The sequence below is a fragment of the Cetorhinus maximus genome, chromosome 10 (assembly GCF_964194155.1).
Source record: "Cetorhinus maximus chromosome 10, sCetMax3.hap1.1, whole genome shotgun sequence".
In the NCBI taxonomy this organism is placed as follows: Eukaryota; Metazoa; Chordata; class Chondrichthyes; order Lamniformes; family Cetorhinidae; genus Cetorhinus; species Cetorhinus maximus.
Genome location: NC_135888.1, coordinates 23,197,767 through 23,225,176, shown reverse-complemented (window position 1 = coordinate 23,225,176; position 27,410 = coordinate 23,197,767). Strand labels below are relative to the sequence as shown.

General features: G+C 43.4%; 1 protein-coding gene across 1 annotated transcript in view; it reads right to left on the bottom strand.

Moving 5' to 3' along the window:
- The window catches only part of gle1 (GLE1 RNA export mediator), a 52,878-nt gene extending 26,480 nt beyond the window's left edge, over positions 1-26,398 (bottom strand). The window contains exons 1-7 of the mRNA XM_078550145.1: positions 26,268-26,398; positions 24,648-24,860; positions 18,071-18,184; positions 10,250-10,398; positions 8,291-8,351; positions 3,994-4,248; positions 1,044-1,257 (exon numbers count right to left, since the gene is read on the bottom strand). Of these exons, the coding sequence (XP_078406271.1) occupies positions 1,044-1,257; positions 3,994-4,248; positions 8,291-8,351; positions 10,250-10,398; positions 18,071-18,184; positions 24,648-24,860; positions 26,268-26,366 (1,105 nt within the window). The 5' untranslated portion in view covers positions 26,367-26,398. The remainder of the gene's footprint in view (positions 1-1,043; positions 1,258-3,993; positions 4,249-8,290; positions 8,352-10,249; positions 10,399-18,070; positions 18,185-24,647; positions 24,861-26,267) is intronic.
- Positions 26,399-27,410: the final 1,012 nt, after the last annotated feature.

The window sequence follows — 27,410 nt, the reverse complement described above, 5'->3', positions numbered from 1 at the left end:
CAGTTTAACCCCTTACCCAAAGGACTTTACTTCCAACAGTGTAGCATTGCCTCAGTACTGCCCAGGAGCATCAGCCTCGATTTCTGTACTCAAGCCCTGGCCTTGCATCTGGAACCTTGTGACTCAGAGGCGAGAGTAAAACCAACTGAGCCATGGCTGACAGAGAATTATTAAAGCAAACATGATGGAAGCTAAACACAAGAGAGATTCTTCAAGTATACAGATATTCAAATTCAGTCTCTGGGATATTAGTCCAGTAATTAAACCACACTATTCTACCAAAAATACAAGAACCAATTTAGTTTGTAAATGACAATCTGATAACTTCAAAGTCACCGTCGGTAGGTCAAAATCCTAGAACTCCCTTCCTAACAGCACTATGGGTGTACCTACACCACATGGACTGCAGCGGTTCAAGGGAGCAGCTCACCACCACCTTCTCAAGGGCAACTAGGGATGGGCAATAAATGCTGGCCCAGCCAACAAAGCCCACATCTCATGAATGGATTTAAAAAAAAATCACTTTTCCTGATGAAAGTGCACTGTCGAAAGGAACTCAAGGCAAAGATCCGAAAACATAAAAATGTTTTTCATGTTTCAGATTGATGATCAAACAGAGAAATGGATTTCAATGGTGTTGGGGAACGAGATCATTCGAAAAGGAAGCGAGCAAAATGGCTAATTGCTTCTGAAGTGGAAGCGGCAGCTCTTGTTCCCTCTTTGGGCAGCTGAATTTAAACCTGGCCTATGTATTAACTAGGCTCAGTCAGGAGCACTCTTACTCTGAACCAGAGAGCACATTCCCTTTCTCCCTCCTGTGCTCAAGTTGCTGGATGATGATGAAGAACAGATATTTCTAACATCCACAATCAACATTGAGCACATCCCAGGCAAACATAAGAGTTGGAAAATATAGTTGCTGCATTGTGGCTCCAGCCTCTGAAGACAATAAGGTCCAACGTTTCCACTGCTGCCCTCTCTGGATTTAAACTCCCTTCATAATTGATCAGGTTTTCACACTAGGGTTACACCTTCATAATTACCTTCTTTACGACTGGTTTTCTCTTGTGGAACAGGCTTTACTATTTCAGCTTTGACTTCCTGCTTTTTCTGAAGTGCTTTCTCCTCCTCCTCCTTTATCCTCTTTTTCTCGGCAGCTGCAGCAGCAATTTTCTCATGCATCTCAGTTATCAGTTCTCGCATTTGCAGCAAGGCTCGCTCTGCATTAAGAATGTCCTCCCGATGTGGCACTCCACCCTACAAAGGGGCAAGGGTGATTGAAGAAAGAAAAGATAAGATCCAGAATGCAGCAGTCCCTGTTCTGAATGGCAGGGCAGGCTTGGCAGGTCATATGGTCTACACCTGCTCCTATCTCGTGTGTCCTTTGCCTCCTGCTCACACCACTGCCCCCAGACCCCTCCTCTCAAATTCCTCCCCTTCCTGCACCACTCCTCTTGGAAATATCTTAAGTCTTGCTAAGTATGGTGCCAAGAGTACTGGCAGCCCTATCTCATGCAAGTTATCGTTCTTCATCAGTACCCCAAGCTCATTTCATCAGCGGGCTATGTGACGAACTCAATGGAGCTCTCGCCAAAATTCTGCGAATTGGCAGTTGCTAGGAGGAATTAGCTTCATTGGAACTGGAGGTAATTTAGCTCAATGTTTCCGCTTAGCTATGCTGGTCTGCAGTAGCCTAAAAGGTACTATGGAGGCCTTGTTCTGAGAAAAATAACACAAGTGCATGGCCTAAATTTAAAGGGCTTATGCACTGAAAAAACAGCCATGCACAACCACTAAATTTTTAAAGGGAACATTAATTCAGCCATTCAATTATATCATGGCTGATATGTGGTTTAACTCCATCTACCCACCTTTGTTCAAGAGCCCGATATCCTTATCCAGCAAAATTTTGATCAATTGCAATTTTTAATTGATCCCTATTCTCAACTGATTTTTGGAGGGGGAAGAGTTTTAGATTTCCAATACAATTTGTATGAAGAAGTGCTTCCCAACATCACCCCTGAAAGACCTCTCTCAAATTTTAAAATTATGTCCCCTTATTCTGGATTCCGCACACCAGAGGAAATAGTTTCTATCTAACGTCAACTCCTTCAATCATCATAAACACCCTGGTGAGGTTACCCCAAAATCTTCTATACTCAAGGGAATACAAACTATGTGGCCTGTCCTCATAATTTAATCCCTTTAGCCCAGTACATTCTGGCGAATCTGCAAAGCACCCTGCCAACAGCTTCTTCCTAGAGGTGCGGCAACCAGACTCGGGCTCTAAATGGAGTCTGACAAGGGCATTATACAACTTTATATTTTCCACTTCTTTGTATTCCAGACGAGTACTGGTGTTTGCAGGAGTGTTTAATGCTAAATGCTGGGAGGTGTCAGTTTAGAGCAGGATTACCAGATTTGTGCTGCTTTCACTAAGTTGTGATCGGAAGTGGCAACCACAGTCAACTGTTGACTTAGCAGAGTCTAATCAAACCTTGCAGCCTTTTAGCCTATAATGTCCAGTGATCCATTAAATATTCCTTTAACGACCCTCCTATCAATCCTTCTTGCCCCTCACTGAGATAAGTAGTATAGATTCTTTGAGATGGGAGGACCCTCGTGGAATTTTTTTTATATGTAAACAAGTTGTTCAAAATTAATTTTTGAATTGTAAAAATAAAAGCCAACTCAGCCAAACAGATAGTGAAAATCAGGTACACTGTACACTTCTGTGTTAGGTTTAGTCTTTCTCCTTCATTAGAAGACATGTATTAGGAGTCTGGCAAGGGTATTGAGGGTTACAGAACCACAGTATGTGGATAGGAGTCACAAGCCATGACTGACCAGCCATGATCTAATCGAATGACAGAATAGGCTTGAGAAGCTGAATGGCCTATTCCATCATTCCTAGAAAGCAGTATTATAATTTATACGTGAAATACAACAGATGAACCTGATGTGGAACAGCTGCTTGTGCTCCTGCTCCTCCCCATCCTCAAAAATCAGAAAAACAATGTTATCCATTAAAAAAACAATTAATTTAAATCCTTTGTTTTTCAACAAACTGCCTTCAAGACACTCCCTAAAACCTACCTCTCCAAACCTGTCCCCATGGCTCCTTACGTGAATCGGTGTCAAATTTTGTCTAATATGCTCCTTTGAAACACCTTGGGATAATTAACTACAGTATAGGCACCATAGAAATGCAAGTTGTTGTTGAACCAAACAAGCAGAACAAACCCTTTGAATCAACTGAGTGCCTGAAGTTGTCTAAGAAACTTCAAGCCAAGCTACAAAGAAATCCAACTTTTTTCCTTCCCATCTCTGAAAGATGTGACCCCATTCTAAGTTAGGTTACCATGGGCACTGGGAAGTCTCCAGTAACTATTTTCAGCAAAGCCTCAACACTGAACATCAACTGGCTGCTGAATGGTGGTAGGAAGGGGCTGGGTGGTTAAGAATCACAGGCAAGTCTGATCAACAGTCTGTGCACACGCACACATAAACTCATAATTTCTCCTCCTTTCACCCATGACACTGAAAACATATTGCATCTACAGTGCTTTACAGGAGCATTATCAAAGAAAATTTAACACCAACTTGCATATGGGTAGTTTTTAATGGGTGAGCAATAACTTGGTCAAAGAAATAGGTTTTAAGGAGCCTCTTAAAGGAGGCAAGGGCAGCAGAGTGGTTTAGGGAGGGAACTCCAATGTATAGGATCTAGGCAGCTGAAGGCAAGACCACCAATGGTGGAGGAATTAAAACCAAAGATGATTAAGAGGCCAGAACTGGAGGAGAGCAGAGGTCAATTGGAAATCAGCTAACTCAGCAAAGACCAGCTGATAAAGCCTGGAATCCTCCTGTGCCACGTGGCTTTCATTCACTCTCTGTGCCATCAGTGCTCTGCCTCCCCCCATACTTAGGATTTGACTCTGATAAAATTTTAACAGCAACCAGTGCCTGGCCTCATTCAGACAACGCACACACCTCTGACTTCAGCTTAATAACTCTTGACACCAGGCTGCAGAGCTGGTTGCCACGGTTACTGTAGCCTGAAAGGTCCAGTCCCACCAGCTCCTTCTGCTTGAAGTAGGGCTCAATCTGCATATTCAGATGCAGCACTTCCTCCTGGATGCAGTTCAGCCGCCGCACTCGTTCCCGACTTTCTGCCTGCCTCTGACGCTCAAGCTCCTCCTGTCGGAGTCGCTGCTGCTCAGCTTCCCGAAGTTTCAGATTCAGGTTCTGCATTGAACAAAAGAAACGAATACTGAAAGATGGCTGAGAGAGAAGGAAACACGTTGATAAAAAAAGAGAAAAATGTTCACTTTTCATGACCTCAGGACATCTCAAAGTGCTTTACAGCCTACAAAGTACTTCTTGAAATGTCGTCACACTTTTTAAAGTGTGAAATTTAGGAAACGCAGCAGCCAATGTGCACTCAGCAAACTCCCACACACAGTAATGTGATAATGATCAGACAATCTGATTGAGGGATAAATAGGGGGCCGAGCACTGGGGAGAACTTCTCCACTCTTTATCAAAATAGCACCAAGGTATATCAAGAGCCCTCCTGATGTTTTGCTAGTGGCTGTTTGCGCTGTCAACGTGGTGCACGCGCAATTCTATGGTTTACTCCGTGACGTCATTTGGAGTGACAGAGTAGGCCGCAGCCAGGACAGAAATAAAGGAAAATAAACTGCAATTATATCTTTGGTGAAGAATCTAGTTTTTAGCTTTCAGTTCTAGATGAGGGTCAGTGGTCTGAACTGTTAACCCAAACTTCTACACAAATACTGCAAGACCTGCTAATTTTGTCCAGCATTTTCCTTTTATAGGTTATTCTTTCTGTATTTTGCCCTTTTTCCTTTTGCTTGTTTCGTTGTTGAAAAATTACATCAGGCAACTGGAGAGCTGACAGGCTAATAAAAAATGTGCAGTATAAGGTGTGCAATGTTGTGGGATGTTTTACAGGCTGGACTAGCATTAGTCTATACTACAGCTAGTCTCTGTTTATATCCTAGTATTTGTAGCCAGCAGATGCATAGGCTATTGTAATGCAAATAGGCCTAGGTCTACCGTACATACTAGTAGCTATATCACATCCGAAAACCAAAAATACCTGAATGCCGAAATTCAATCGGCCCCAAGGGTTTCCAGATAAAGGATACTTGACCTGTAGTCCACTCCTTATTCATCAACTATTGATTTAGGAATGATGCTCAACAATGATACTGTAGCTTTCAAAGCTAAGTTTTTAAATAAGTGTTGCACTGAATTATAAATTACAATGCAGAAACAGACCTTTAACCCAACCTGTCCGCTCCAGTGCTTATCCTGCACACAAGCAGTGGTCCTAGCTCATTACATGCCTTGTTCTTATATCCCTTTATTCCCCTATCCTCCAACCTCCAGCTTGTTAAATATTGGCAAGATCTCTGCTTCAATTGCTAACTCCGTTAGTCATAGAGTATTTGCCAGAGTATTTCCCCCCCTCCCACAACCCTTCTTATTGGACCTAGGTTTTTCTGTCTCTCTCAGGACATACATTACATAAGTCCAGAATGGGGTTAAATATGGAAATTTCTGGTCATGATTTTTTTTTTCATTCATTCAAGGGATATTGGCTTTGCCGTCTCGGCCAGCATTTATTGCCCATCCCTAATTGCTCTTGTGAAAGTGGTGGTGAGCTGCCCTCTTGAACCGCTGCAGTCCATGTGGTGCAGGTACACCCACAGTGCTGTTAGGGAAGGAGTACCAGGATTTTGACCCAGCAACAATGAAGGAATAGGTGATGAGTGGCTTGAAAGGGAACTTCCAGGTGGTGGTGCTCCCATGTATCTGCTGCCCTTGTGCTTCTAGATGATAGTGGTTGTAGGTTTGGAAGGTGCTGTTGAAGGAGCCTTGTTTCTGCAGTGCATCTTGTAGATGGTACACACTGCTGCCACTGTGCGTCAGTGGTGGAGGGAGTGAATGTTTGTGGATGGGGTGCCAATCAAGCGGGCTGCTTTAACATAGATGGTGTCAAGCTTCTTGAGTGTTGTGGGACCTGGCAAGGGGAGAGTATTCCATCACACTTCTGATGTGCCCTGTAGATTGTGGATAGTCCTTGGGGAGTCAGGAGGCGAGTTACTCGTTGCAGGATTCCTAGCCTCTGACCTGCTCTTGTAGCCAGTATTTATATGGCTAGTCCAGTTCAGTTTCAAAGGTAGCCCCCAGGATGTTGATAGTGGGGGAATTTAGCGATGGTAATGCCATTGAATGTCAAGGGGTGATGGTTAGATTCTCTCTTGTTGGAGATAGTCATTGCCTGGCATTGGTATGGCGCTAATGTTACTTGCCACTTGTCAGCCCAAACCTGGATGTTGTCCAGGTCTTGCTGGATTTGGACATGGACTGCTTCAGTATCTGAGGAGCTGTGAATGGTGCTGAACATGGTGCAATCATCAGCAAACGTCCCCACTTCAAACCTTATGATGGAAGGAAGGTCATTGATGAAGCAGCTGAAGATGGTTGGGCCTAGGACACTACCCTGAGGAACCTGCAGTGATGTCCTGGTGCCGAGATGACTGACCTCCAACAACTGCAACCATCTTCCTTTGTGCTAGGAATGACTCCAACCAGCAGGGAGTTTTCCCCCTGATTCCCATGCACTCCAGTTTTGCTAGGGCTACTTGGTACCACACTTGGTCAAATGCTGCCTTGATGTCAAGGGGGGTCACTCTCATCTCACCTTGGGAGTTCAGCTCTATTGTCCATGTTTGAAGCAAGGCTGTAATGAGGTCAGGAGCTGAATGGCCCTGGCAGAACCCAAACTGAGCATCAGTGAGCAGGTTATTGCTAAGCAAGTGCCGCTTGATAGTACTGTTGATGACCCCTTCCATCACTTTACTGATGATTGAGAGTAGACTGATGGGGCGGCAATTGGCTGGGTTGGATTTGTTCTGCTTCTTGTGTACAGGACAATGCCTGGGCAATTTTCCACATGGCCGGGTAGATGCCAGTGTTGCAGCTGTACTGGAACAGCTTGGCTAGGGGCATGGCAAGTTCTGGAGCACAAGTCTTCAGTACTATTGCCAGTATATTGTCAGGGCCCATAGCCTTTGCAGTATCCAGTGCCTTCAGTCGTTTCTGGATATCACGTGGAGTGAATCGAATTGGCTGAAAACCGGCATCTGAGATGCTGGGGACCTTCGGAGGAGGCCAAGATGGATCCCACTCGGCATTTCTGGCTAAAGATTGTAGCAAATGCTTCAGCCATATCTTTTGCATTGACACGCTGGGCTCCCCCATCACTGAGGATGGGGATATTTGTGGAGCCTCCTCCTCCAGTGAGCTGTTTACTTGTCCACAACTTCTCATTCATGGCTGAATGTGGCAGGACTGCAGAGCTTGGATCTAATCCATCGGTTGTGGAATCACTTAGCTCTGTCTATCACTTGCTGCTTTTGCTGTTTGGCACGCAAGTAGTCCTGTGTTGTAGCTTCACCAAGTTGACCCCTCATTTTTAGGTAGGTCTGGTGCTGCTCCTGGCATACTCTCCTGCACTCTTCATTGAACCAGAGTTGATCCCCTGGCTTGCTGGTAATAGTATAGTAGAGTGGGGGATATGCCAGGCCATGAGGTTACAGTTGGGTTCAAGTACAATTCTGCTGGTGATGGCCACAGGACTTCATGGTTGCCCAGTCTTGAGTTGCTACATCTGTTCAAAATCTTTCCCATTTAGCACGGCGGTAGTGCCACACATGATGGAGTGTATCCTCAATGTGAAGATGGGACTTCATCTCCACAAGGACTGTGCAGTGGTTACTGGTACGGTCATGGACAGATGCATCTGCAGCAGGCAGGTTGGTGAGGATGCAGTCAAGTCTGTTTTTCCCTCTTGTTGGTTCCCTCACCATCTGTCACAGGCCCAGTCTAGCAGCTATGTCCTTTAGGACTCGACCAGCTTGGTCAGTAGCAGTGCCACTGAGCGATGAACATTGAAGCCCTGCACCCAGAGTACATTCTGCACCCTTGCCAGCCTCAATGCTTCTTCCAAGTGGTGGTCATTTCCATATGCTCATGCAACACTCTCTGAAAAAGAAAAAGGCTTTTGCTTCTCTCTGCTCCAAATCTTTTAAATGTAATCATACATCTATGTTTTGGCGACCTCATTCACTGGAAACATTCCATCTACTCTCTCCCATCCCTTTCTAAATTTAAACACCTCTGTCAAATCACCCTGTAATTTTCTAGCAACAGGGCTTACTGCAATAGATTGTGCTCACATTTCATGGCTCTGTACCTTAGCTCTACGGCGATGCTCTTCCTTTAACTTTTCTTGACGTCCTTGAGCTTCAAGTGACCTGTAAGGTTTTAAATTTCACAGTCAACGTTCATCTCCTTTCCCCAGGTGAAGGGTTTACAGGTATGGCTTGTATTTATATACAACACAAAATAAGAAACATTTGCAGGGCTACGGAGCACAAAGAGATTAATTGTGTAACTCTTTCAGAGATTCAACATAGGTACGATGGATGGACTGGCCTCCTTCTGTGTCTTTTTTGTTCATTCATGGGATATCTGTGTCACTGGCAAGGCCAGCATTTATTACCCATCCAAAATTGCCCCGAGAAAGTGGTGGTGAGCCGCCTTCTTAAACAGCTGCAATCTGTTATGTTATAGGCACACCCACAGTTCTGTTAGCTAGGGAGTTCCAGGATTTTGACTGAGCAACACTGAAGAAAAGGTGATATTTCCAAGTGAGGATGGCGTATGACTTGGAGGAGAACTTGCAGGTGGTGGTGCTCCTATACATCTGCTGCCATTGCCTTTCAAGGTGGTAGAGATTGCGGGTTTGATAGGTGCTGTTGAAGGAACAAGTTGCTGCAGTGCATCTTGTAGATAGCACCCACTGCTTCCGCTGTGGACCAATGGTGGAGGGAGTGAATGTTTAAGCTGGTGGATGCCAAAGGGGTGCCAATCAAGTAGGCTACTTCTTCCTGGATGGTGCTTAACTTCTGAGTGCTGCTAGAGCTGCACTCATCCAGGCAAGTGGGAAGCATTCCATCACACTCCTGACTTGTACCTTGTCGATGGTGGAAATCCTTTGGTAAGTCAGGTGCTGAGTTATGATTCTATGATTGGGAACATCTAGAAAATTGCTTTGAGCAACCAGCTGAGGAATAACTTGGAAGGGAAATTCAGACTGAATTATTCAGACTTATTTTTCCTTTTTATAAAGAATAAATTGGAAAACTAATGACTTCAGGTGTGAAAGTTGAACTCAGGGCTGTCTGCTACTCTAATGAAAGGTCCCCAATAGTATTCAGAAATTAAACTAAATGTATCTTTAATGCCAAGTTGATCATTGTATAAGAGTGAAAACATTTCTGAAGGAAATTATCACTGCAAATAATGGTCCATCTGTTCCTCTTCCAACCAACTTACATGGCTTCATCTCATATATAAAAAGGACTCAGTTTAAACAATGTGTTCCTCACAATATTTTTATCATTCCAAGTTACAGATGTAAAAAAATACCAAACTTGTAGTTCTGCAGCACTTTACATAAACTTAGGACATATTAAAACTGTTCATAGCCAATTAAATACTTTTGAAGTGTAGACACTGTTTTAATGTAGAAAATAGGGCACCCAATTTATGCATGGTAAGGCGCCACAAACATCAATGAGATAATGATTAGATAATCTGTCTTGGGGACACTGGTTGAGGGATAAATATTGCCCGGGACACCACGGACACCTGCTCTTTGAAATAGTGCCATGCGATCTTTTAATTCCACCGTAGGGGAGCAGACAGGGTCTCAGTGTACCATCTCATCTGAGGTGCAGCACCACTGATAATGTAGTACTCCCTCAGCATTGCATTGGAAGCACAGCCTAGAATATGTGCCCAAGGCCCTGGAGTGGGACTTGAACCCATGACTTTCTTGTTGTGATGGGCCTGTAGAGGCTAAGGAGTTTGAGGGGACAGCATTAAAGGAGGAGGAAAAAAAACATACCAGCCCCTTTGCAGGAGGATTGGGGATGGGGGTGGGGGGGGGCGCACAATATAAATGCAAAGCAGAAGCTGAATAAATATTTCAATACAAGTTATTTTAAGATTACTCTTACTCATCACATATAACCAATTATTGAGTTGACTAAGGGGCCGTGTTCTGTTATTTAATTACAAAGCACAAGAGAAAATATGGAAAAAAATTCTACCATGCCCCTTCCTGGAGCCCTCGCACAGTTCCTACCCTTTCTCCATCATGTCACGCATCTCCTCATATTCCTGACGTTGTCGGAGCTCCAGGGACTCTTCAAATCGTTTTAATAGTTCAGCTGCCGTGTTTGAGAAACTCTGTACAGCTTTCTGCTGCAGTTCCCGGCGATGCTTCAGTTCAACCTAGAGCAAAAGCCAGAAAGAAACTGCATTGAAACAGCACCTGGACACGCCCCTGGAACTTCACAATGTGCTTCAAGATCAACAAATTACTTTGTCATTGACGTTAGTCACTAAGGCAAATCCAGTAGTCAATTACACACAGCAAAATTCCACAAACCGTGAAATTAAGATCAATGACCGATCAATTTGCTTTTAGCATTGTTGATTGAGAGATAAATATTGGTCAGGTTACCGGTGCTGTATATTCTAATCTTAGTTTTGAATTATGTCAGCAAACATCTAAGGGCCTAGATTTTAGCCAAACCTCGATGATTGTTATTGCCAGAGGAAGGATATTTATTTTGGATAATTGTGCTAAATTTTATTGTGCTATTAACAATTTGGTCTCATTTGATCTTGTGGATATATTTGACATGGGTACCATTGTTACAGTATATGTTACATCAGCTGAGAATATAACCACAGCACCTGGTGGAAGTGGTGGCATCACCTACAAGATGCACAGCAGCAAGATCATTCTAAGGATCCTTCGTGACCTTTACCACCAAAAAGAAAAAGTGCAGTAGATGCATGGGCACACCACCACTTGCAAGAACCCTCCCGAGGCACAAACCACCCTGACTTGCAACTACATTGCCATTCTTTCATCATCGCTGTGTCAAAGTCCTGGAATCCCTCCCCAACAGCACTATGAGAACATTGCCACTACACAGGCTACAGTGGGCTTTTTTTATTTATTCGCTCATGGGATGCGCATAACTGGCTAGACAAGCATTTATTGCCAACCCCTAATTGCCCTTGAGAAGGTGGTGGTGAGCTGCCTTCTTGAAGTGCTGCAGTCCATGTGGTGTAGGTACACCCACAGTGCTGCTAGGGAGGGAGTTCCAGGATTTTGACCCAGCAACAGTGAAGAAACGGCGATATATTTCCAAGTCAGGATAGTGTGTGGCTTGGAGGGGAACTTGCAAGTGGTGGTGTTCCCATCCATCTGCATCCCTTGTCCTTCTAGTAGTAGAGGTTGCGGGTTTAGAAGATGCTGTTGAAGGAGCCTTAGTGAGTTACTGCAGTGCATCTAGTAGATGGTACACAATGCTACAACTGTGCGTCAGTGGTGGAGGTAGTCAAGCTTCTTGAGTGTTGTTGGAGCTGCACTCATCCAAACAAGTGGACAGCATTCCATCACACTCCTGACTTGAGCCTTGTAGGTGGTGAACAGGCTTTGGGGAGTGAGGTGGTGAGTTACTTGCCACAGAATTCCCAACCTCTGACCTGCTCTTGCAGCCACAGTATTTATATTGCTGGCCCAGTCAGTTCCTGGTTAATGGTAACTCCCAGGATGTTGATAGTAAGAGATTTAGAGATGGTAATACCATTGATCATCATGGAGAGATGGTCAGATTCTCTTTTGTTGGAGGTGGTCATGGCCTGACACTTGTGTGGTGCGAATGTTACTTGCAGTCACCTTCTCACAGGCAATTAGGGAAGGGCAATAAATGCCAGCCTTGCTAGTGATACTCACAACACATGAATGACATCCCTTAATGACAGGGCCAAATTCGTATCCATTGGACATGCCGCTCAATAGGCCAGACAGCCTTACTTGAAAGTAAGCTAAAAAAAAAACCTTCCTAGATTTGTGCAAGAGCGATGAGCTACTGCATGATATATGAGACAAGGTTTGTCCTCACGGTTCGCTATGTTCATGTATGTATGGGCTGCCCAAGACACACAAAAGCGATGCTATGACTGGTTCTGCACAACATGAATTAGCCAAATAGTTGGGCAAATTGTTACAACCAGTTTTGACCAAGTTTTCCACATACACGGTGAAGGACTCCTTCACATTTGCGAAAGCAGTACAGGACTTGCATACCGATAGCAATGCTGTGTCCATGCGCTCATTTGACATTGCTACTCTATTCACCAATGTTCACTTAAGGAAGCCATAGATATTTGTGCTGCACCATTGCGTAAATCAGTATTCATTGAACTTAAGAACACAGCAACTTGCGCAGTTGAATTCAGTTTTAATTACACCACGTATGCCCAAATAGATGGTGTTGCCATGGAATCTCCTCTTGGCCCATTTCTTGCAAACATATTTTTTGGGTTCCATGAGAAACATGTCTTGAATGGAATGACATCTAACACCCTACCTCTCACATATTTCGATATATGGATGATACGTTTGCTATATTTAAATCCGCAGCTGCAAGTAACAATTTCCTTACATGTCTTAATGAGCTCCTTCCTGCACTCAAATTCATCTATGAAACGGAGCAGCCAAATGAACTCCCCTTAATTGACATACTAGTTGAGAAATCTGCCATGGGATTCTCTACCACAGTCTACCGCAAGCCTCCCTTCACTGATCAATATATGTGTTGGGATTCTTACAGGTCCATGTGCTTTAAGAATGGCCTTACTGGCAACCTTTTAAATAGGCCCCCCGAGCCATTTGCTCACCATGTGAGCTTGATGCTGAAATAGGGGCATCAAAAACATCCTGCAAGATAACGATTACCATGACCAGATCATTTCACGCTGTATATCGTGCAAACTCATGAATGGGCCTAAGGCCGTCACCTTCGGCACTGAAAAGTGCCCAGTCTACCTCAGATCACCCTGGAAGGGCAAGGTATCTCAAAAATTTGAGCACAGGTGAAGCTAGCTGTTTCACGCTACTATGCAGTAGCAAGGCAAGTGGTATTTACCACTAACCAGATGCTGCCGTCAAACCAAAGAGGTGCTCTGCCTATCACATAAATGAGTAATGTGGTATATGAATTTCAGTGCCAGTGTGATGCTAGGTATGTAGGCCATACGTCACAAAGACTGGCAGATTGTATCAAACAGCATGTCCCAGTCACTGTTTGCAAAGGGCAGGGTACAGACCGTACCAAACCAGCCCATGCTTGCAAAACTCAAAACACAGTGTCCAACATTAGATGTGATTCTGCAACTGGACAACATTTGCTAAATAATCCTCAATGTGCTGAGAATTACGCTGCCAATAAATTTAAGATCGTCAGTCGGGCTTGCAATGTGGCACATTTACGTGCATTGGAAGCTACATATATTAATACACAGGGCCCTGTTCTTTGTAGATAGAAAGAACATGCCCATATACTGCGCCTGTCTCGCTAAACAAAATAAGTGACAGCCATTCACTGACTCATTCCTCAGGGCAATGTCTTGACCAAGCAGAGTCAAGCTGCCTGCTTTAAATTTCAAACAATGCTTGGCAGTTAACTGTCAGTCACCATCAGTGGTCGATTTTCCATGGCAACGCCACTTGCCACCAGTCAGCACTCTTTACATACAGTTTAAATTGTTTTCCCCATTATATTCTTGCAAGTGTCCAGATGAGTGCAAGGCAAAAAGCTGAGACATGTCTCTTTTTTCAGCAATACTCAAAAACTATTGCAGTTTTGCATATTAAACAGTTTTTCACATGGTTTTGGGAGGAGTGAATGGACAGGTCAGGGGTCTTTATCTGTCCGACACTGTTTGAATGGGTCTTCAAAAATATTAAAAAGGAATCTCTCTGAGCTCCCTGCAATTATATCACAGTTAAAGCAATTTAATCACCTGCCTGATATTTTGGGCAGGGAAAGAAAGGATACCATACCTGCCTAAGGTAGCAAACCAACTTAAACAAACTTCAAATTAAGTGACTTTCATTATTTTCACATCTGCTCAAGTGAAGCCATAAACACCGGCACACAACAGTTGAGTCAAATGGCCTATTTCGGTGGTGTAGACCGGAACAATTTCTGCTGGCTGAGGAGTCTAGCATTAGGAGGCATAGCCTAAGAATTAGAGCCAGGCCTTTCAGCAGCAACACCTTTGTCAAATCTCTGAGCTCCCATCTATCCCTGACCTTCTATTTTGCTACACTGCACGCCCACCCACCCCCTCCCCCACTTCAACGACATAAATCCATCACATTTCTACGTCTCCAGCTCTGAAGAGGAGTCACATAGACTTGAAACGTCAACTGTTTCTCTCTCCACAGATGCTGCCAGACCTGCTGTGTTGTTCCAGCATTTCCTGTTTTTATTTCAGATTTACAGCATCTGCAGTATTTTGCTTTTATTTTAGTTGACTCCTTGAAGCTAGGACAAGGGTGTGACAGGAGTCATCAGCACAGGCTTGATGGACCAAATGGCCTCCTCCTGTGCTGTTTTGATAATGCCCTGTACCATAAACACCACAACCTATCACGGATGCACCTCACTTGGCATATGTATTAGAAATGCCATTGCCTGTGTAATCGTACCCAGACTTTCTTCGGGAAGGAGGAGTAATGAGAGAGAAGGAAAACAAGGGGAGGTGTTCTTCAGCCTGTGCCTACACAATTGTGAATAACCAGAAAACAAACAGATGTGGGGCTGAGAAGAAATGAAGGCACTCAGGATTTGGGAGTGGAATTTAGTTCGATTGCCAGATGTATAAATTATTTCAACTCTCAATACGATTCAGCGTCTGGCAAAGTTACAGATTTGCAATGTTTTACAATGCTTGCTGGAAATGGTTGAATTAGTTTGCAAACACCAAAGATCTGTCTGGAATGTCAAAGGGGGCTGCAGAGGAATGAGATCATTTGGTTATGGTGAGGGAACTTGAAGCAATTATTAAACAGTTTACAACATGGCTTTTATCAATCTGTCCCTATGTCATATTATAAAACAAAAAAGACAGAACACAGGAAAAAAATAGAAAAAAGAAAACGCCATCATAAAAAGTTTTTTTTTATAAACTAGTCAAAAACATAGTCGTCAAACTGGAATCCATGAAACTTAAGAATCTGTGAAAGAGTCAAATTTTCACTTAGCTGTGCTGGATAGACTGAAGTGCAGAGTTTCAAGAGTTCTGCATTCTATAATTTCACTTGCATATGTTGACTTACTCACACTTCATTTCAATGTGAAGTGTTTTTACTAATAATAGGACCTGCTTTCTTTCAGTTAGCTGATGTTATATTTCATTGTTATTTGACAGGAGTCCCCAAGGCAATGATTTGAAAACCACTGTTCTATGATCTCTCCAAACTAAACCATTCCTAATTAAAAACAAGATAGGGAATAGGCAGGTATTAAAATAAACATGGTTTAAATAGTTTCATTATGCTTAAAGAATTACAGAAAATGCTGCTTCTGTAACCCTCATCCCGCGAGTTCAGACAACCTCTCGTGAATTCAGGCTGCCCAATTTCCCCATCACCAAACATCAAGACATTATTTCCAGGACTGTTACTGACCTCATCTCCTCTGAAGATCTTCCCTCCATAGCCTCCAACCCCACACAGTCTCCTTCCCAAAATCCACAAACAGGACTGTCCTGGTAAACTCATTGCTTCAGCCTGTTCCCGCCCCACTGAACTAATTTATTCCTATCGTGACTAATTTTTCTCCCCTTCTCCAGTCTCTTCCCACCTACATTCGTGATTCTTCTGATACCCTACATCATTTTGACAATTTCCAGTTTCCTGGCTGTAATCGCTGCCTCCTCACTATGGGCATCCAATCCCTCTACACCTCCAACCCCCACCAGGTGGTCTGGGGGCTCTCTGCTGCCAAATTGAACAGAGGCCCAAACAACCCTCACCCACCATCACCCTCCTCTGCCTAGCAAAAGTTGTTGGCTCTTTCAACAATTTCTTCTTTAACTTGTCTCACTTCCTCCAAATAAAATGTGTGGCTATGGATACCTGTATGGACCCTAGTTATGCATGACTTCCTGTGGGGTATCTGGAACACTCCTTGTTCCAGTCCTACTCAGGCCCCCTCCCACAATTCTTTTTCCGGTGCATCGATGACTATATTAGTGCTGCTTTGTGCTCTGGTCTAGAACTGGAGTGTTCATCAATTTTGCTTCCAACTTCCACTCCTCTCTCATGTTCACATGGTCCATCTCTGACATTTCCCTTCCCTTTCTTGACTTCTCTGTCTCCATTTCTGGGGATAGGCTGTCCACCAATATTCATTATAAGCCCAGTGATTCCTACAGCTACCTCGACTACACCTCCTTATACCCTGCTTCCTTTAAGGACTCCATTCCATTCTCCCAATTTCGCAGTCTCCGTTGCATCTATTCTGAAGATGCTATGTTCCACAACAGTACTTCTAACATGTCTTCCTTTTTCCTCAGCTGAGGATTACCCTCCACTGCGGTTGAGAGGGCCCTCAACTGTGTCCAACCCATTTCCTGCACTTCTGCCCTCACCCCTTCCCCTCCCTCCCAGAACCACTAGAGGGAGCTCTTTGCCCTCACTTTCCACCCCACAAGCCTCTGTATTCAAAGGATTACCCTCTGCCATTTCCGCCAACTCCAGCATGATGCCACCACCAAACAGATCTCCCCCTCCCCTCCCGCCAGCACTCCGAAGGGACCATTCCCCCCCATGATGCCCTGGTCCACTCCTCTGCCACCCCTAACACCTCAACCCTTTCCCATGCAATTGCAGGAGGTGCAATAATTGCCCCATTACTTCCTCTTCCTCACTGACCAAGGACCCAAAAACTCCTTCTAGGTGAAGCAGTGATTTACGTGTTCTTCTTTCAATTTAGTCTACCGTATTCGCTGCTCTCAATGCGGTCTCCTCTACATCGGGGAGATCAAACAGAGACTGGGTGATTGCTTTGCAGAACACCTTCACTAAGTCCACAAGCATGACCCTGACTTTCTGGCCACTCACCATTTCAATTCACCATCTTGCTCTCATGCTCGCATTTCTGTCCTCAGCCTGCAACAATGTTCTAGCGAAGCCCAACACAAGCTGGAGGCAAAGCACCTCACTTCTGATTAGGCACTTTACAGTCTTCTGAACTCAACATTGAGTTCACAAAATTTAGAACTCGTCCTCCATTTTGATTTTTTCCCTCCCCAGTGCCAGTATGTCTCTTATTCTCATGTTTTTGCTTTCAGGCAGCACTGACCTTTATTCTGCTTTAACACCTACTCTGGACCAATGCTGTGTCTTTAATATTATCATTACCACTCACTTTGCCTTGTGTTCCATGACATCTTTGTCATTTATCTCCCCTGCCCTCTAATCTATCTCTAACCTTCTCTTTTACTCCACCTACCCCTCCCACTTTTTTCTACAGCATAAAACCCATTACTTTCCTGCACCTCTTCAGTCATATTGGGCTCAAAAAGTTAACTGATTCTCTCTCCAGAGATGCTGCAAGACCTGTTGAGTTTTTCCAGGATTTTCTGTTTTTATTCCTTGTTAATGAGGTTGTTTTGTGCTATGGATTGATGACCACCCCAAGAAACTAAACTTAGTAACTGATGACACACATTTGAATTCTGAATTTTTGGCAATTCCCTACGCAGAAGAGCTGTGGATGCTCAGTCACTGAGCACATTCAAGATAGAGGTCGACAGATTTCAGGTCACCATGGGGAATCAATGCATATGGTAGGAAGGTGGAGTTGAAGCATAAGATCAGCAATGATCCTACTGAATGGCAGATCAAGCTTGAGAGGCTATTTGGCCTACTGCTGCTCCTATTTCTTTGTCTGATGTTCACAGAGGTCACAAAATGCCTGCGAATGCTTGGGTACTAGCAGTATTCCCAGCGTGAAGGAAAAATCAAATGCCATATTCTTCCAAACCGTCACCAAGTTAAAACTCTCGCAACGTTTTATTTTCAGTTTCTTACCTGGCCCTTGATTCTGTGGACTTCCTCATACTTTTTAACATAGCCTTCAATCTGGGTTGCTTCAGGTGAAAGTAGCAAGAGTGTGTGTTCTGGAGTCAACTCTTGCACTACCTCCTGGTAACAGAAAGAGGAATAAAAAGACTATAAAGCAGAGCTATTAAATAACAACAGCTTCCATTTACACAGCGCCTTTAATGTAGTAAAGCATCCCAAGGTACTTCACAGGAGGGTATCTAACAAAACATGACATCAAGACACAGATTAAGGCAAATGACCAAACGTTTAGTCAAAAAGATAGGTTTTTTAAAGAATGTCTTAAAAGAGTATCACAGAAGAGGCCCTTCGGCCCATCGAGTCTGCACCAGCACGTGAGAAACACCTGACCTACCTACCTAATCCCATTTACCAGCACTTGGCCCATAGCCTTGAATGTTATGACATGCCAAGTGCTCATCCAGGTACTTTTTAAAGGATTTGAGGCAACCCGCCTCCACCACCCTCCCAGGCAGTGCATTCCAGACCATCACCACCCTCTGGGTAAAAAAGTTTTTCTTCACATCCCCCTAAACCTCCTGCCCCTCACCTTGAACTTATGTCCCCTTGTAACTGACCTTTCCTCACACCGCCGACAGCCAACAGCTACCCTAAGCTCTCCAAGGCAATTCTAAAATACTTTTGTCCCCCTTTCATCTCAAGCACCCACACCTCTTTGAAACTCAAATCCTTCCAAATATAAAATCTTTCATGTTTCTATTTTTTCTCTGCTTTTGAATAAATAAAATGTAATATACCCTTTTCTGTTTACCTGTGGAACTCCTGCAAGACACAAACATGTTTCTTTTCACCTCTGACTTCTCTTTGACATTCAAATTAACTCTCAACTTATCTAAAAATGCAAATGTTAGACCCAACCTATTCACTTGTACCACAAACCTAATGCCTCTATCCTTTCATGCTTTGAACCCCCCCCCAGACAACCTGTCTTCTAGTAACCTTCCCCAGCTTAATTAAATAATTTAGACACAAACACAGCCTTCTTCACAGAATACAATATTCCCCAAAAGTACTTAAAAATAACATCCATTCTCACAGACTCCACTCACCACATACTGCTAATCAGACAAAGACCCATTTATAAATACTCTGTTTTCTACTAGAAAGCCAATCTTCTATCCATGCTAATATCTTACTCTCTACACCACAGGTTTTTATTTTCCACAATAACCTTTGATGTGGTACCTTATCAAATGCCTTCTGGAAATCCAAGTACAGCAGGTCTACAGGTTCCCTTTATTCACAGTGCACGTTTTTCCTTTAAAGAACTCTAATAAATTAGTTAAACATGATTTCCCTTTCACAAAACCATGCTGACTCTTCCCCATTACCTTGAGTTTCTCCAAGTGCCCAGCTATAACCTCCTCAATCATCGATTCTAACACCGTCAAGCTAACTGGCCTATAGTTTTCTGCCTCCCTCCCTTCTTGAATAGAGGGGTTATATTTGCTATTTCCAGTCTGATGGAACCTTTCCAGAATCTAGCAAATTTTGGTAAATGAACACAAACACATCTACTACCGCATTAGCCACCCCTTTTAAGGCCCTAGGGTGAAGTTCATCAGGGCCCGGAGATTTGTCAGTCTGCAGCTCCATCAGTTTGCTCAGTACCACTTCCCTAGTGATTGTAATTTCACCAACTTCCCCTCTCCCTCCCATCTCTTGATTTACAGCTATTTCTGGAATGTTTTTTGTATCCCCTATAATGAAAACAGAAGCAAAATATTTTTGCATTTCATCCGCCATCTTATTATCTACTATTAACTCCCCATTGTCTTTGTCTAGAGGACCAACACACATTATACTTACTCTTTTTCCTTTTTAAATACCTGTAGAAACTCTTGCTATTTGTTTTTACATTTCTAGCTAGCTTCCTCTCATACTCTTCTTCTCCTGATTAACCTTTGTCATTCTCTGCTGTTCTTTATATTCTGACCAATCATCTGACCTGCCACTCACCTTTGTGCATTTATATGCTTTTTGCTTAAGTTTGATGCTTTCCTTAACTTTAGTTAACCACAGATGGTGGGTACTCCCCTTAGAATTTTTCTTTATAGCAGGAATATACTTATTCTGAGTATTCTGAAATAGCTTCTTAAATGTCTGCCACTGGTTCTATTGATCTATGTTCTAGTCTAGTATCCCAGTTCACTTCAGCTAGCTCAGCTTTCATGCCCATAACTGCCCTTTTATAAATTTAAAATATGAGTCTTAGATCTACTCTTCTCCCTTTCAAGCTGGATGTAAAATTCAATCATATTGTGGTCGCTGTTACCTAGGGGTGCCTTCACTCTGAGGTCATTAATTAATCCTGTCACATTACACAATACCAAGTCTAATACAACCTGCTCTCTGGTTGGTTCCAGAGCATGCTGCTCTAAGAAACTATCTTGAAAGCATTCTATGAACTCCTCATCCAGGCTACTTACTGCCAGTCTGATTTTTCCAGTTTGTAGATTGAAATCACCCATGATTATTGCCATCCCTTTGTCACAGCACCCAATATTTCTTCTTGCATACTCTGCCCTACATTGTGGTTACTGTTAAGGAGCCTATAGACCATTCCCACTAGTGACTTCTTTACCCTATTACTCATCTCCACCCGAAACAATTCTACATCCTGATCTCCTGAACCAAGCTCATCTCTAATTATTGCACCAATGCCATCCTTGATCAACAGTGCTACCCCTCCACCTTTATCTAGCTACCTATTCTTCTTGAATGTCATATACCCCTCAATAGTTAGGGCCCAACCATTGTTATCCTGCAGCCATGTCTCCGTATTAGCTATCAGATCATATTTATTTACTTCAATGTGCACTAGCAATTCATTTACTTTGTTATGAATGCTACAAGCATACAGATTCAAAGCCTTTAGTTTTATCTATTTGTTATCTTTGTAACGTCTAGTCTTGACTATTGGTGTATTCTTAGGTTTTATCTCTCATTCTCTTCCTCCTATTCTATGACCCTCATTTCCTATATTGCTATTATGCTCTCCTGCTTTGAATCTACTTGATTTGCTACTTCTACCCAAGCTTGATCCCTCAAACCCACCTTGTTTAGTTTAAAGCCCTCTCTACTTCCCTAGTTATGCAATTCAACACATCAATCATCCCAGAATGGTTCAAGTGTAGACTATCCCAACAGTACAGCCCCCATTTTCCCCAGTACTGGTACCAGTGCCCCACGAACCCACTCCTCCCACACCAGTCTTTGAGCCACACTTTCATCTCTCTAATCTTATTTGCCCTATGCCAAGTTGCATGTGGCGCAGGTAATAATCCAGAGATTACCACCATTGAGGTTCTGCTTCTTAATTTGGTACCCAGCTCCTCATACTGACTATGCAGTACCTACATGGACGACGACAACTGGATGCTCCCTCTCCCACTGCAATTTCTTCTCCAGCCCTGAGCAGATGTCCTGAACCCTGGCACCATGCAGGCAACACAGCCTTCTGGACTCTTTGCTGCAGTGAAGTGTCAATTCCCCTTACTATATTGTCCCCTATTACCACTACATTCCTGTTTGCTCTCCCTGTTTGAACAGCTTCCTGTACCATGGTGCCACCGCAGGGTTCCTAGCCTCTGACCTGCTCTTGTAGCCACAGTATTTATGTGGCTAGTTGTTATGGCACAGCCGATGGTAAATGCTGAGTTTTCAAATCCCAAAGGGAAACTTGAAACAACTGCCACAACTAGTTTTGCAGTTTGTATAAATTTCGAGATGCATGCCTAGAATTCAACAGTAATATGACCACCAAGTCTTGTAGGTTTTTACAAAACTAGATTAAACATTTATTAATAGAAGAAATGACTAAATACATACATAGATCTACAAATTACTACTGTGATAACTTCTAAATCCCCTACTTACTCTGACTCCCAGTTACACTTTCATTAAGGAAACAGTAAGGCACATATTCTTAAAAGACCCAGGCAAAGAAATATGATGCTTTGAATTCAACTTGTTCAGGGTGAGTTTTCTTAACTTCAGTCCTTTTAAGACAGCAGCTTGAGGCATAGATGTTGAAGGTTTTTCACACTTGTTAGATCTCAAAATGCCTGCCTTTACACACAGCCTTCACTCCTTTATACATATTTTCCTCTTTGAATGCAAATTCCCATTGTCTCACTATATCTTTTGAACTTTACCTTTACTAATTAAAAATCTAATTCCACCGGTAATCTTTGGGAAAAATAAATAAACACGTTATTTCTTACTACTTCTGCTGGTAGGTATACATTACACTCCCTCCTTTGAAATCAAGCCATTACAGTTTGTTTAAAAATGCAAATATTCCCTTTACGCTTCACAGTCTCAAACTTCTCATGTTTACCAAATTAACATTTCAAACCTAACTTATCTTCTTACATCAAAGCACCCAGACTAACTGCCTCTAATTCAATTATGTCTCAAACACACATTCCCATTATTACTCTATTTTACAATAAATTCCAATAACATTAAGGAAATTATATTTTCCTGACACTAGTCCAATTCAGTTTCTGGTCAATGGTAACTCCCTGGATGTCGATAGTGGGGGATTAAGCGTTGGTAATACCATTGAATGTCAAGGGGCGATGGTTAGGTTCTCTCTGGTTGGAGATGGTCACTGCCTGGCGCTTGTGTGGCATGAATGTCTCTTGCCATTTGTCATCTCAAGCCTAGATATTGTACAGGTCTTGCTGCATTTGGACATTGACTGTTTGACAATTGCAAAGCCTGAGGCTCCTCCATTACTGTCAGTTAGGTACCTTTATCTACCTCACTCACAGTTACATCCTCCTGTCTCTGACCACTAATCAAAACCGATGGCCGTATTCTAAGAGGCGTGACTATCTTCTGGTACAATGTGTCCAAGTATTTCTCCTCCTCTCTTATGTTGCACAGTGTCTGCAGTTCGGCTTCCAGATCAAGATTCTCAAGAATTCCTCTAGCTGCTTACATTTTCTGCAGATGTTTGTGTCATGGATCATCTTGGCATCCAAAAGCTTCCACTTTCCACAGCTGCAACATAACACCTATCCTGCCATTGTTACTTATGTTATTTAGTTAACTTAATTTAATTACCCTATTAACTTGGAATAATTCCTTTCTAGACCAGACCTCTTACCCCCATGCACCAAATTCCCATGTGAACTTAATTCTAGCTAGTTTAGCTTCCTGCTACAATAATTAACACCACTTGAACCAACTGCTTTCAAGTGATTGACAGGAGCCATTTGCTTAGTGCCATTCCTCAGTCTTCTCCCCGTAGTCCTACATATTCTTCCTTTTCAGATAATAATCCAATTCTTTCTTAAGTGCTTCGATTGAACCTGCCTCCACCACACTCTCAGGCAGTGCATTCCAGATCCTAACCATTCACTGTGTAAAAAAGTTTTTCCTCATCTCTCCATTGCTTCTTTTGCCAATTACCTTCAAATGGTGCCTTCTTGTTCTCAATCCTTCCAACAATTAGAACAGTTTTTCCCTATCTACTCTATCCAGACCATTCACAATTTTGTATACCTCTATCAAACCTCCTCTTAGCCTTCTCTTCTCCAAGGTACACAGTCCCAACCTCTCCAATATATCCACGAAACTCAAGTTCCTCATCCCAAGAGTCATTTTTGTGAATCTTTTCTGTACTCTCTCTAATACCTTAACATCTTCCCTAAAATGTGGCACCCAGAACTGGACACATTACTCCAGCTGAGGTCGAACCTGTGTTCTATACAAGTTTAACATAACCTCCTTGCTTTTGTACTCTATGTCCCTATTAATAAAACCTAGGGTATTGTATGCTTTATTAGCCACTCTCTCAACCTTCCCTGCACCTTCAATGACTTATGCACACATACACCCAGGTCCCTCTGCTCTTGTACCCACTTTAGAAATTGTACCCTTTACTTTATATTGTCTTTCCGCGTTCTTCCTAGCAAAATGAATCACTTCACACTTCTTTGCATTAAGTTTAATCTGCCACTTGTCTGCCCATTCCACCAACCTATGTCCTTTTGAAGTTCTGTACTACACTCCTCAAAGCTCCCAAGTTCCGTATTATCTACAAATTCTGAAACCGCGCCCTGCACACCAAGGTCTAGGTCATTTATATCAGGAAGAGCAAAGGTCCGAACACTGACCCCTGGGGCACGCCACTGCAAACCTTCCTCCAATCCAAAAAACATCCATTAACCACCACTCTGTTTCCATGTCACTACCGTCACTTTTTTTTCATGAAAATGCACCGCAGGATCTTTTACATCCACTCGAGCAGGAAGATTGGACCTTGATTTAACATGTCATCCGAAAGAGAAAGCTTCTGACAGTGCAGTGCTCCCTCAGTGCTGCACTGGAGTGTCAGTCTTGATTTTTATCCAAGGGTGGGACTTGAACCCAGAACCTTTTGATTCAAAGGTGAGTGTGCTGCCAACTTAGCTGGTACTGATGCTGGTCATTAGCCCAGGTTTCTGGATTACTAGCCCAGTAACATAGCCACTATACTTTAATAACAGGGGTTCAAGTTGGTGAATACCTGCACATTATTATTACTTGTTTCCTCTTCTGTGCTCGGGACCGGAGGAGAAACAGGCGTCTCCTGGAGCTGGTCATCTCTTGTAAGACCGTAGACTAGGGGTGTTAAACTCTCAGAGGTGCTGGATTGTGTCTCTGGTTGTAAAAGGTGGTCCAGTACCCATACCGAGGTGACAGAGAGCTTGGGAGAAGATCTGCATTGCTCCAAAACATCCTAGAAGGACAGAGAATAAAATGAAGCAAAATTTAAGATTCTTGACATAATCTGAGACTAGGGAGGCAGTTATCCAAATGTATGTGCACTTTCAAAGAACATTCATCTTCTTAAATCCCCACATCTTACTCTTAAAAATGGATCTTTCCCTCTCTCCCACTACTTTCTCCTCCATCCCAGTGCCCTAGCTAATATTTATCCCTCAACCAACAGCAAAAAAATCAGATTATTTCATTGCTGTTTGTGGGAGCTCACTGTGCACAAATTTGGTGCCATGTTTCCTATATCAAATGAGTGACTACACTCCCAAAAGTACTTTGTTGGCTATGAAGCTTTTTGCTATGTAATGAGGTTGTGAAAGGCACTATAAAAATGCAGGTCTTTTATTGCCCTATTTATTTCATATAACCCTGCCATCTTAATCAACCTCCCCATTTGGTCCCTTCCTAGGAAATATCCACAATACAGGGTTTATGGTTGCACATTCCATTCCTAGCTCGACTGTTTATATGATTATAAAGGCAACATTTTGCATTTAAATTATACTTTTCACATAGAGAACTGCCCAAAGATATAAGCACACAATGACCCAGAAGAGTTATCAGCAAGGGCCACCAAAAGCTTGATTAAAGAGGTGGGTTTTAAGGAGAGTCAAGTAGGTGGAGATGCAAAGATGTTTAGGGAAGAAATTCCAGAGAGTGGGGCCTTGGCAGCTGAAGGCAGAGCCACCAATAAAAGTGCAATGGAAGGATGGTTTGGACAAGATGCTGTCAGTAGAACAGAAAGTGTGAAGGAAGGGGGGGGGGTGAAGAGTTACAGCCAAACAGAGGGGTGGGGCCACTGGGAGATTCAAACATACGATGTACTGGAAAACAAACATAAGATGTAGGTTAGTGAGGACAGGAGTAATGGGTGAGCAGGGGCTTGGTGTGGGACCAGATACAGAGCTTTGGAGGATGGAAGGCCATTGGAACAATTGAGGCTGGAGATGACAAAGGAATAGAACTGGGGCAGGTATAGTGTTGGTGATGTTATTTGCTGCGGTTTTTCTGAGTGATACTGCCATTCTACGCTTAACATGTTTTAAAGGAAAACAAGGGCGATAAGAAAACTCGGGGGGGGGGGGGAGAAGGGGGTGAATGAGGGATTTGAATGGAAGAACATGAGAATGAAGAGGAGGCATTTGTAAGGTCAGACCGCCAAATGCTCCAGTCTGACCCAGATTCCTTGTCCCGAAGCATATGTTTTTTTTCTCCTATCTCTCAGTTTGTAACAGGGAGAAGCAGAGGCCCTGGGAAGAAGGGGGAGGCCAGGGACACGGGTGCAAGCTCCTACCCAGGGATATGGGAAGGGTATGGGCCGAGGAGCTCGGGTCCAGGCTTCCTACCACCGATCAATCGCACTCACATCTCTCTCCTCCAACCAGCTCGCACCGTACGGCAGCAGCCCCTTCTCAGAGTTACGCAGCGCCTCCAAAGTCTCCCACCGTTTATCCTCCGCAGGCATCTTTCCTTCCTCCAACCGCCGGAAACAGAAGACGCCGCGCGGGCAAACCACTTCCGGTTCACGGCTTGCCCGCCTGCTGCCCGGTCACCATGGAAACAGGCAGCAGCGGCTTGAGCTTCAGACAAACGTGTGTGTGTTGGGGGGTGGTTGGTCACTGGGGCCCCTAAAAAACATCCTTGGATTTATTAATGAAACGGTGGAGATGGTGTTTTGCTCAGGGAACCCGCATACTTGTAATCTGAAGCTTTTTTCTTTCATGGGATATGGGCGTCGCTGGCAAGGCCAGCGTTTGTTGCCCATCCCTAATTGCCCTTGAGCTGAGTGGCTTGCTGGGCCATTTCAGAGGCATTGCTGTGGATCTGGAGTCAGGTAGGCCACACCAGGTAAGGATGGCAGATTTCCTTCCCTAAAGAGAACCGGTGGGTTTTTACAACAATTGACATGAGTTATCATGGTCACCATTACTGACCTGACCTTTATATTCCAGGTTTTGTTAATTGAATTCAAATCCTTGGCCTGGGATGGGACTTGAACCCAGAGCTTCTGGCTCAGAGGTAGAGACCCTACCCATTGTGCAACAAGACCTCCACCATTAATGGGGTATTAGAGTATCTTATAATCTGGTTAGGGACCAGAAACTTTTTGTTTAAAGTAGGCAAAGTTTGAAATCCAAGGTACTTATTAAGAGAATAAAGCCACAAGATTCCACAGCTTTAAACAAACAAAATTTTTACTACACAAAGTTAGCAAAGTAAAACCAGCCACAATAGTCTAACATTCAAAATTAACAAGGTAAATATGAATTAACAGGCAAACCATGGTCGAACACACCACACTGCACATTAAATGGCAGATGTGACCGAGACATATCCCACAAATTTCTTGCAATCCCCCAGCCACCAGTGACCATCGAGTCACAAAATCTTGTTAAAACTCTGCCTCCCTCCCAATGGATTTCACCTCTTCACTTCTGAAGACCTAGCCTCTGAATTCCCTCAAATCCCACTCCGACTTGGACTACCACAACAACTGCTCACCTCACGA